We start from the raw sequence: 12,107 nt of genomic DNA on the forward strand, positions 1-12,107 counted from the left end.
GCACCAGCAGCTTTTTATTACTGCAAAGGGATTTGGCACACTTCAGCAATCCCCATGAACACCCCATCACAGTGATTGCAACCTGAAAATATGATGTGAAACTACTCTGATTATGGCAGATTTTCACCACAATTTCAAATTTTACTACCACTCAGAGCCAGCCAATGGGATCCTTTCCTCCAGATGGTTGGTGATGCAATGCTTTCTTTCTACTGCAACACACAGGCAGCATCTGCCACTAAAGTCTCTTTGTGGCTCACTGACAACAGCACAGGGAGTGAGTGTGGGAAACCCAGATCAACGTGTTACTCCCATTGACTAAAAGGCACATGTCACTGACACAAGAGCAACAACACAATTATTGCCTTGAGTACTTGAGTAATGCAATAAACTACAGCAAACCAATCAGAAAACTAAAACAGCCCACAATACCAATCTGATAAACTGTCAACATGTTAGTAAACATAACTTGTTATCCTGCATAAAAATTAAGCATTTCATTAAAACTGAATGATGTTCAGTTGACTATTTATTTAAAAAAAGATGCATTAAAGGTTTGGGTTTAGAAATTATCAAACAAATTGAGACCAAAAAATCGAAGTAAGTTTTACTTTATATGTGGTTCATTAATTAGATCGTTAATAGATCATTAAGCTGGGATGAGGAGTCATATTAGTTTTCTTTACAGGGTTTCTATTTTCTGAGATTCAATTTGAGTTCTGAGAGTACTTCTCTCCCAGAGTCCATCACCTGTTCCCCTGATCTCTAGCCACTGTTTCCTGGGCAATAACAGGAGCACGATTGGCTCAGACTGGGAAAACTCAAGCAGGGAAAGACCCAAACATTCATATAGAGATGGTGAAGTATAAATGGGAGGGATATCAGGTTCTGTCCACTGAGACCTTTACAGCACAGAGATCCACCTACATCCCTACTGCAATGATCGCTTATCAGGAGAAAGTGATCCCAACTCATTAGGTAAATCACAAATTGACGCAATTGTCAAAAACTTGTAATAAATTAGATACATTTTTACTAAAACAAAATTCTTGAATTTTTTTAAAATGTATTTTCTACTTTCTGCAGCTGGGAAAGCCTCTTGTGGAGAAGTTGTGCAAAGACAGAATTAAGTCCTGCGTTGAGCAGCTGAAGTTTATCCTGGATCCAGAGCTCCTCAAACAGCAGCCAGACTCCAAACTGGAGAAAGCAGAAATCCTGGAGATGACTGTTTGCTTCCTGACAAAGCTACAGCAGAGCAAATAGCAGAGCTGATAGCAGAGAAGCCTGCTGACCCACTGCTGAACCAGCTGCTCTGGTGCTCTGACAAGAACCTGACAGAGGCTGACTTTCTCCTCTGAGCTCCACCAGCATCACCAAAAACTAATGTTCAAACAACAGCGCCCTCTGGCGGTCAATGATAAAAGCAGCGAATAGTCAACAACCAGAATAAACTTGTCTGCAGAGCCCTTCTGGACCATCAGATACAGACCTTTGCCCTGAAAGAACAGAGCTTAAAACGTCTGTTATTTTACAACAATCAGTTTAACATCAAGCCTTTGATTAAAACTGTTACTCTAGTTTTTTATATATCACACCACTATTTTGTTCAGTAAACTGTTTCATTTGCAGAGTTTGAGATAGATCTTTATTTTTGGGGTCAAACTAACTAAAATAATTTAGCAATACATTACAGTAATTTAAAAATTCAGTTACAACATTTTTTTTAATGGCACAGCTGTAGTGGACCCGTTGTTGTTAAATTTGTTTTAACTACAAAGGTTCATGAGCTCATAGTAAGCACAGCGGGTTAGAGTAAAGTTGAAGTGAGGTTAAGCATTACAAGATGAAGCTGTATCCTGTTACATTTAAGACTATGTGAGGTTTAAGTTAAGGGGAAACAACTTCAGTTTCTAAATAATCTAATTCCACCCACAGGCTGCAGCTGTACATATTTTTTTTTCAGCTGCTGCAAAATCTGACCTTCTTGTTGTTCATGTAAACTCTGAGTGACAAAAAGTTGAAGGCCATCCAATACTGTTAATATTTTTGCTTAAGTTATTTATGTCAATTATGACAGGGCATGACATTCAGTTTTATTTTTACATAGGTAAATATTTTTAAAGATGATTCTATGGGAGAATTTTCAACCTGCAACAGGGCACAAGAGTTATTTTTTATTATTATTATTATTTATTTATTTATGGTTAAGTGAATACTCTGGAGAAAAGAGTAGGACACATTCACCCCACCAGTTGTGAATTATCCACCAGAAGCACTGGACACACTTCATGAAACTGCCACCACCATCCCCCACCCCCAGGACCCTAAGAGGTGAGATTTTGATGTAGTTGATGGTCAGTAATCAGTAATCATGATTAGCATTAGAGGTATAAAATGTGTAGCTGATTGCAAACTGAAAATAATACTTTCCAAATTGTGGTACCCTAATTTGATTACTTTAAGAATGTTTTTTTTATTATAAATTTTAATTGTAACATCTGTCCAAGGCAGCCAATGGGATTCTTTCCCTCCAGGTGGTTGGTGATGTAACCTCACGTTTCTATAACAACCCACAGCATCTGCAACAGAAGTTCTTTTGTGGTTCATTGACAATAACACGGGTGTGGGAAACTGAAATTAAATTGCTACTCATGCTCACTATATGGCACGTGTCAAAAGACATGACTGCATCTGGTCGGCTACATGATTATTTTCTAGAGACATTATGATTTAATTAATTGGTACAACACCAAAATATATTCTTGCATTTGTAAAATATATATATAAAACAAAATTTGTAACTCTTTATACAATAGTATAAATGAAATTATCAGTTAAAATCAAATTGATGTTTACAGTTTCCCTTAATATTAATCTCATTATAAACAACACATGCGAAATAAACCATTAATCCCATTATTTTATTTTTACCCATAATTTTTACATTAAAACATGAATGTTTTTCCCTGACATGTGATGGGATAATCAGCGTGTGCTCGGTCAAAACCATTGATCCCAGTATCAGGCAGCAGATCTCCTTTCCCTACAGGGTCACCACTTTCCCATAATCACACAGAGATCTGTTACACTCCCTTCGTTTACCCACAGTCTTCCACCTGTTCCCCTGAGACCTCACTATTATCCCCCAGGCATTAACGGCAGCATGCTGCTGGCTCCACATGGCTTATTGTCTCGCAGAGCACTCTGATTGGCTCAGACTGTGGGAAACCTCAACCAGACTAAGACCCACACATTCATATGGAGATGCTGGAGTATAAATGGGAGGGATGAAACCAGTAGAGATCAGATTCTCTCTACAGAGATCTCCACAGCACAGAGATCCAGGCATGGCACCTAAAATCCCTGCAGCAATTAACAGTTCTGAGGAGCATCTGACTCTGACTCACAAGGTAAATCAAAAATTAATGGAATTTGTTTTCTATAAAATTGTATCAATTATATTTTCTTGCTAACACAAAACTCCCGAACAAATTTATTAATTGCATTATTCTTCTTTGCAGCTCAGAAAGCCTCTGGTGGAGAAGTTACGCAGAGAGCGAATCAACACCTGCATTGAGCAGCTCAAGTCTCTCCTGGGTCCAGAGTTCCTCAAACAGCAGCCAGACTCCAAACTGGAGAAAGCAGACATCCTGGAGATGACCGTTTGCTTCCTGACACAGCTACAGCAGCAGAGAAACCTGCTGACGCACTGCAACAAGCTGCAGACTGCCTCTGATAAGAAGCTGAAAGAGGCTGACTTCTCTCCTCTGAGCTCCACAGTCCAGAACATGATCACCAAAAAAAACAAATGTCCGATCAACAGCGCTCTCTGGAGGCCATGGTAGACACGACAAACTGGAGTTAATACCAAGAAAAAAGAGACCATATTGGTCAAATGTGACAGGACTGAATTATTTGAACTTTCTGTGTTCTTCTGTGTGTGCAAGACGACATTTCCTGAGGAAATGACAGCAATAGAGCCTTTCGTGTTAAGGAAGAAAATATCTTGTCATGCATGTAGCATGAATGAAATCTGATTGCATCAGCGATTATTATCAATGCCTAATGTACGTGTTATGGTAACATAGTTGTATATATAGTACTATAGTTTTTGTCTGTTTTTTTTCTGTGCAAGATGACATTTCCTGAGGAAATGACATCTTGCACATTAAGAAAGAAAACCTCATGTCATGCATGTTGCATGAACCAAATGTAGTATTTTGTTTGTTGGTTTTTGACCCTTGTGATCTAAGATTGAAATGTCCTTTTTCTGGACTGATTGTAAAATTAAACTTGACCCCCATTTAATATCAAAACAGATCTGTTCTAAGATCCAGTTGTTTATCCTTTTAATTATAAAAGGCTTGATATGACCATTTTAACCCCCACTTCACTGAGGATTAAACAGTATATTATTTGTACCTTTTGACAAACACTGATCACTTTGTGATTACTGAAAACCAATCTGTTTTAAGATTAATATTTTATGTTTCACACTGTCAGCTTTTTTGTGATAGGTGTTTCTTTTTTTCCTTTGGGAACGTAAATGTGATCTGTTTGAAGGTCGATATTAATAGTTTTCATATTGATTAATGTGTTCTTAAATGCTGTAAATATTTTGTCTTTCACAAAGATGGTGTCCCTTCACTCTCTCTGAGCACAGTGTGCCTTGTAGAAATCTACAAGTTGTCGTTGTGATGTGTCATCACTTCCTGTTTAAAGCATTTATGTTTTATGTGGCTCTTGTTAAATAAACAAACACTGCCAAGTGAAAACTGTATTTCCATGTTGTTTGTTGTTCATAAGTAATGGCAAAGATGTACTCCATTCACTTCCAATTTAGGTCAATTTAAGGGGTGTTTATCACAGATCTTTGTTTAATTTACATATCCAATTAAAAATGCTGCAGTCTAAAAACTATTTAGGTTAGAGCATACAAAAGAAAAACAAGGTTCAATTCTTTTTTTAATGAGGGGAACTTTCTGGATATTTGGGTTTTTAAAACAAAAATAAAAGACACTTTTTAGACACTGCTACTTTGATAAAATTAAGTGTTTCTGTTGTAGCTCTCACTTCCATGAAACCGTCACAAATGAAATCTAATGACATGCAGACTAAGACACACTTCTATTGTTCCTGTAGTGAAAGCACTGAAAGGACGGACTGTGGGAAACCAGAAGAAACTCACTCACAGAGCCTCAGAGGAACAATAGATCCAGACCTTTGCCCTGAAGTGACAGGGGATAAAAGGGAGCCTGACTCCCTATTTCTAATCGTTTTGTTGTTGTCTTTTTGGCCATGATTTTGTCCATTCCTTACATAAAACAGCAACACCATTTTTTTAAATTGTCATTTCTTATTGTTAATCTCTATTTTAACAAGAGATCTTCGAAAGTGTCTTGTGTGGATTTAAATTAAAGACACGAATGAAAGAATAATTTTGTTATTGACAGTGCAAACTGCTCAACGTGTCACACATTCAATCGTTGTTAATTTTTTGGGGTCTAAAAATCTATTCGTCATAACGCCTATTGTAAGTTCAAGCCCAAATGAAGAAGCTCCCTGTCACAGATGCTTTCATAAGTATTTGTGGATCCAAGTTAAACTGAACAAACTAGAGGTCTTTAATTAAAAGTGCACATGCAAACTCTTTAAGTAGGCATATAAAGGTTATTCAAAATGAACTGCAAGAAGCCTGAAGTTTACTTCAGCATTTCTTCTCATTCATTCACTTGACCCTTTGCCAAGTCTGTAGACAGTCTTTCTCTCTCTTGTCATGTTTATGTCTTGTTGGCGCTCAAATCAAAGTCGTTTCTTTCTCAGGAATATATTTTCCAAGATAATATGAAACAGAGAAACCAGATGAACATGTAACAGCTTGCCTCCATGCCCCTGACAGAAGGGAATCTTGCTCAACAAGACATACTGTTTCTAGAAACATGCTATAGATACAGCTTTACATTGGATGGATATCACTAATTCTTAGGTTCTGCAAGTTATCCGGTTAACATAGTCGATTTTATTAGTACCCCACTTTTCTGAGAGAAAACACAAGCTAATATTTAAAACTCACAAATCACCACTTTAAAAAACAATGAAAGTCACTGGGGATTTCTAGAAAACAGCTGTCTAATTAGATAGCTAGCTGGAAATTTATTGCAAAACACTGATGTTGTCTCAGTCTGCACAGGAGAAAATAAAGCTAGAGGATACAGAAAAGTTAAATTAATAGGGGTAGTGATGGCATCCATTCATAACATCCTAATAGAGGGGACTACATACAAATTCTGTACATAAAGGTCTCATGTTGGATTCAAACCACTGACCTTGTTAATATCAAGTATCAGTGCTGACCACCACACCAGTGAGCTGCCCTGCAGTCTTAACATATACAGCATAAGGTTTACAAAAGATTTAGCATCTCAGCAAAAGGCCAGAGGATGAAGAAATACTCAAACATTACCCATTATTAGCTGAGGTTAACCTACTGTAGTTGAATTCACTTATTACAGATCTTGAACCTCTGTATGCTTCTTCGTATGCTGCAGTATCTGGCCTCCCCATTCCTGATGTAAAGCATTCTAAGTCCCTTTCCAGTTTGTTGGAGTGATAATAATTTCAACTTTCACAAACTGAACTATGGGTAAATAATCTTCAAGATGAAAATTAACTTGTAAATTGGGGCATGCTTATTTAGGCAAATGATAGAAGTGTGGGAAAACCCATGAGACTAGAGTTCAGTGGCAATCACTCCACCAGCAGCCTGTGAATTCTCCAAAGGGATTTGACACACTTCATGAAAATTGTGTCACCCAGGAAGGCTCCCACCATCACAATCCCAAAATTTCAATCCAGCTCTCAGTCAGTTATCAGTCACAGATACGAACCGAGGATCAAAATGTGTCAAAGATTAAAAAAGTAGAAATTATTTTGATATAATCTTTTCAAATGTTATTATCCCAGCCAACCAATGGGATCCATTCCCACCAGATGGTTTGTGATGTAATTCACTGTCTCTATAACAACACACAACCAGCATCTGTGACAAAAATCCCCTTGTGGCTCAATGGCCACAGCACGGGGGTAAGTGTGGGAAACTGAGATCGACCTGCTACTCACAGTGGTTACAAGGCACGTGTCACAAGACACAGTAGCATCTGGATTGAGTTTGTTTTGAGTATTTTAATGTATTATATTGAGAAATTCAAATTAAATTAGATACAGCATTCAAAAATCTTATGGAGTTTTCAAAATGTATGTTTTTGAATAAATTTAAAAAAAAAGATATTTAAGCTCTATGATAGGAAATACAAATTACAAAATTTTCCATTAAAATCAACAGAAGCAGAAAATGCAGAGAAATTCACCTAGTCTATCACTTTTTTTTGCTTACTTGAAATTCATACATTACAGCTTTGTTATTCCCGCACACGTGCACTGGGTGCTCAGTCAGAATCATTGATCTCAGCATCTGGCAGCAGATCTTCTACAGGGTCACCACTTTCCCAGCTTCATACAGAGATCTGTGGGCATGTCTCAGTCTCCCCCCAGTCCTCCAGCTGTTCCCCTGAGACCTAACCATTATCCCCCAGGCATACAGGAGCATGTTGCTGCTCCACATGCCTTATTGTCTCACAGAGCTCTCTGATTGGTTCAGACTGTGGGAAACCTCAACCAGAGTAAGACCCACACATTGATATGGAAATGTGGGACTATAAGTAGGAGCCAGGAAGCCAGCAGAGATCAGATTCTTTCTACAGAGACTTCTGCAACACAGAGATCCAACCATGGCACCTACAATTGCTGCACCAATGACCACTTCAACAGATCATTTGACTCTGACCCACAAGGTAAATTGAACACTGCCTGGATTTAAATTATTATTAAGTTGATAGTCTTTCTTTTCTTTTTCTAACAAAAAACAAACAAACAAGGTTATTTATGACTTTGTTCTTTTTTCTGCAGCTCAGAAAGCCTCTGGTGGAGAAGTTACGCAGAGAGCGAATCAACACCTGCATTGAGCAGCTCAAGTTTCTCCTGGGTCCAGAGTTCCTCAAACAGCAGCCAGACTCCAGACTGGAGAAAGCAGACATCCTGGAGATGACCGTTTGCTTACTGACGCAGCTACAGCTGCAGAAAAACCTGGTGACCCACTCCAACAAGCTGCAGACTGCCTCTGATGAGAAGCTGAGGGAAGTTGACCTTTGTCTTCTGAGCTCCACAGTTCAGACCAGTATCACCCAATGCTCTCTGGAGAGAAAACACAACAGCGTCCTCTGGAGGCCGTGGTAGACCACTCACACTGGACTCCATACCAGACAAGCTAAACAGACCATATCGGTCAGACATGACTGGACTGAATTGTTTAAAATTCTGTGGACTTTTTCTTCTGTATGTACAGAAGGCTTTACTTTGTGTGTTCTTGTGTGTGTGTGTGTGTGTGTGTGTGTGTGTGTGTGTGTGTGTGTGTGTGTGTGTGTGTGTGTGTGTGTGTGTGTGTGTGTGTGTGTCGGATGATATTTCCTAAGGAAAGTGTAGTAACAATATCTTTCATGTCAGAAAGAAAATTTCATGTCATGCATGTTGCATGAATTGAATCTGATTGCATCAGCAATTTTAATTGTTTCTTTCTGTACTTCATGTACTGATGATGTTATAGTAATGCTTTTTACTATTATTGATTTTCTTCAATTGACATTGACGTTACCTGTTATTGGTTTTCGATTTTTTGGATCTAAATTTTAAGTGTCCATTTTAAGGATTTATTGTGATTGTAGATATTAATCACACAAAATTGATCTGTTATAAGATCCAAATGTTTAGTATTTCTTTCATGAAGATTTTCTAACTATACGACTCAATGTGGGCAAGTCGTGTAATTGTGATGTTTGTACCTCTTGACTGTTTCTGATCAGTTTAACATTAATCTAAATTCAAGGTTGAATTTGTTATAAGATCTAAGTGTTTACAGCTTCTTTCTAAAAGGTTTTCTTAATATCACAGTAAAAACTTGACAGTGATATTGGTACTTCATGATCATTATTGATCAGTTTAATATCTTAATTGTTCTATGCGGACATTTAGATGACGTGTATCTCAATGTATGTCATTACTAAAACTGATGTGTTTTAAGATCAATATGTTTATTGTTTTACTGAAAACATTACTGTTTTTGTTAATGTCAGGTTTGAGAAGACAAAGTAATATTTACTTTGTGAGAAAAAATTGAATTTAGCAGTTAATAACAATGTATTTTAAGGTCATTTGCTGTTTAGTGAAAGTGGAAAAAGAAATCAAATGTCACTGAGTACTGGGTTTTTGAATATTGTAAATTCATTGTCTTTCATAAAGACAGCTTTTCCTCTACTCTTTCTGAGTACAGTGTGTCTTGTAGAAATCTACAAGTTGTTGTTGTGATGTATCATCACCACCTGTTTGAGCTTTCGTCCTTGTTGAATAAATAAACACTGCCAGTGTAAAACATTGTGCTTGCATATAATTTTTATGCAGTTGATCTGTTATCTTTTTACATTGATGCTAGTCAGACAGTGACTAACAAATTTATTAGAACACCACCCAGTGTAAGTGCATTGACGCATGCTCAATCATCAAGCTAATGAAATCCCAAAAAGCCGATTCTGTTTATCTGGACGTAGCGTTTTCAGAATGAAGAAGTCCATGTAACGTCTTTTTGGGGCACCCAAGGTTTACATTTGGTGGAACAGCTGCTATAAATGAACAGAATTGGTAATTGTGTTATTGTTAATCCACCAGTATGCTCAAACTCATTATTTAAAATTATATTTTTAATGCTAAAATATAATTGTTATCAATACATTTTTTGTTTTGTTTTTTACAAAAAAAAAGTTTAAAAAAAAAAGTAAAGCACATTATTATTTTTGCTTATGATACTAAATTACAATTACTTACTTGGATTCCAGAACAGAAAAAAAAAGTTTTAGTGATTGATTGTAATGCTCAATTAACTTCTGACTTCTCAGAGGCACCCAGTGCGCCGGCTCATATTTATAATGTAATTTCTAGTTTCTAACAAGTTTTTGACAGATTTCTAAGATGTCTGTTTTATTGTTTTATAACAGGCGGTTCAATAAATTTGTTGAGCACTGTATGTTCTTCATTTTCTGTCATGTGTCTCTATCTTTGTCTCCATTTGTTGTAGACAAATACTTCAAACCTTTAGAACCTTATTATAATTGTTTATCCAAAAAATGCACATTCAGTGAAAAGCCAACATTTGTAATGAGAAGGGCCATCGATGTTATTTCAATTTGTTCAGTTGGAAGTCAAATCTTTAAACTTAAAGATCAAATATGCAGTGTTTTAACTTTTCTGGTAAAATCATCAGATTCACATGTTTTAATAATTGTTTCAAAGTTAATCATTTAAATCTTAAAAGATGATGTATATTTTAGCTTATGTGGTGCTCAATAAGGCACACTTCTATTGTTTCTCAAGTGACAGCACTGAAAGGACTAAGTGTTGGAAAGCAGAAGAAACTCATTTACAGAGCCCCAGTGGAACAATAGATCCAGACCTTTGCCCTGAAGGGACAGAGGATAAAAGGGAGCGAGACTCCACAAGCGGAAAGATGTTTTAAATCATCATGATGGCTGCGCTTCCTTTGAAAAAAGCAGCAGTACCATTTCCATCAGAAAACTGTTATATGATCTTCTTAAACTAGAAGCACTATTTAAACACAAGGTGTTTGAGAACGATTCAGCTGTGGACTAGAATCAAAGAGGTGATGTGGAAAATCATTGTACAAACCTTGAAAAAGAGTCATTCAGAAAAAGCTAAAGTTTTTTGAATAACAGGAAGTCTACAGGAACTACAGGTCACAGTAATTTTTTAATCTCTCTTCTTATTTTATATTTTTTAAGCATCCACCACCTGAAACCTGTGTTTTGCAGGTTGGGGATTCAGTGAAAAAGTTTTGCTATAACAATAAAGTAAAGCAAACATCAGAGGATGCTATATGCCGTGTGTAGCAGTTTAGCTTAAGTAGCAGACATGCAACTCTTATTTAAAACTAATTATCAGAAATCTGTTTTGTTTTTTTGTTTTTTGTTGTAAGATTATTGAATTTTAATTTTTCTCAAAAAGGTTTGAACAACCAGTTTTTTTTAAAAAAAATCAACTGGCAAGATTTTTCAGAAGATTTCACACACCTTTGCAATAAAAAATATGTTGACTTACATACTGGCACATGTCAATTTTTTTTACTAAAGTGTGGGAAAACTCTGGAGAACAGAGCTGAGAGTGAATAACGATCAGCCGACCAGCAGCCGGCTAATTCTCCTGAGGGATTTGGCACACTTCAGGAAACCTCCCACTCTCACAGTTAAAATGTTGATTACTTTGATACTCAGTAGTGAGTGAGTGATTATCACCAAAGTTCAAAATGTATTATAGTGTTAGAAAACTTAAAATGTGACAGGTTTAAACATTCTGAGTTTAGTTTTGATAAACTTTTTAACAGCAGTTTTAAATTGAAACTGTCTGTCAGAGCCAACCAATGGGAACTTTTCCCTCCAGATGGTTGGTGATGTAATTCTTTCTTTGTATAACAACACACGGGCAGCATCTGTCACAGTAGTCCCTTTGTGGTTAATTGAACACAGCGCGGGGAGTCAGTGTGGGAAACTGAGATCAACTTGCTACTCACACTGGATATACGGCACGTGTCAAAGGATGACTGCATGTGGTCAGCAGCATGATAATCGTGTTGAGTAATTTCAGTGAGAAAATCACAGGCTCTTGCACTCAACCATGTTATTACAGGAAAAATTGGATTTTTTTTATTGAAAAAAGGTTTGATAAAAGTTTAAATAAAGTATCAAATGAAATATCTTGATAAATTACAAATTAAATATAACAATACATTCAATACACAATTCACTCTTCAGTTTTTTTGGTAAACAAGCAAAGAGCTAATGTCATCTACCTATCAGTTAGAGCTATAATTCATTAATTAGATCAAGTAAACTTGCACGTATTTGATAGGATGTTAAGGGTGTGCTGAGATATCAGATCTGCTCCCTTTCACAGATTCACAAAGCGCCCTCTTGCACTCTCTTTATCTCCTC

General features: G+C 36.8%; 2 protein-coding genes across 2 annotated transcripts; both read left to right on the top strand.

Annotated features, from left to right (window-relative positions):
* The first annotated feature begins 3,291 nt into the window (after positions 1-3,291).
* On the top strand, positions 3,292-4,737 carry LOC146574834 (protein hairy-like). The gene is made up of 2 exons (XM_085275622.1): positions 3,292-3,410; positions 3,522-4,737. Exons 1-2 carry the CDS (start codon positions 3,348-3,350, stop codon positions 3,843-3,845), a joined length of 387 nt encoding a protein of 128 aa, XP_085131748.1. The 5' UTR covers positions 3,292-3,347; the 3' UTR covers positions 3,846-4,737.
* A 3,001-nt stretch (positions 4,738-7,738) lies between these two features.
* Positions 7,739-9,481, top strand: LOC146574835 (transcription factor HES-5-like). Its single transcript, XM_085274805.1, has 2 exons — positions 7,739-7,850; positions 7,966-9,481. The coding sequence occupies exons 1-2, from the start codon at positions 7,788-7,790 to the stop codon at positions 8,290-8,292; spliced, it is 390 nt and encodes a 129-aa protein (XP_085130931.1). The 5' UTR covers positions 7,739-7,787; the 3' UTR covers positions 8,293-9,481.
* Positions 9,482-12,107: the final 2,626 nt, after the last annotated feature.

This window comes from Mchenga conophoros, linkage group LG5, assembly GCF_057382185.1.
Source record: "Mchenga conophoros isolate Kocher_MC1m ecotype Shallow Benthic linkage group LG5, M_conophoros_male_GT1.1, whole genome shotgun sequence".
In the NCBI taxonomy this organism is placed as follows: domain Eukaryota; kingdom Metazoa; phylum Chordata; class Actinopteri; order Cichliformes; family Cichlidae; genus Mchenga; species Mchenga conophoros.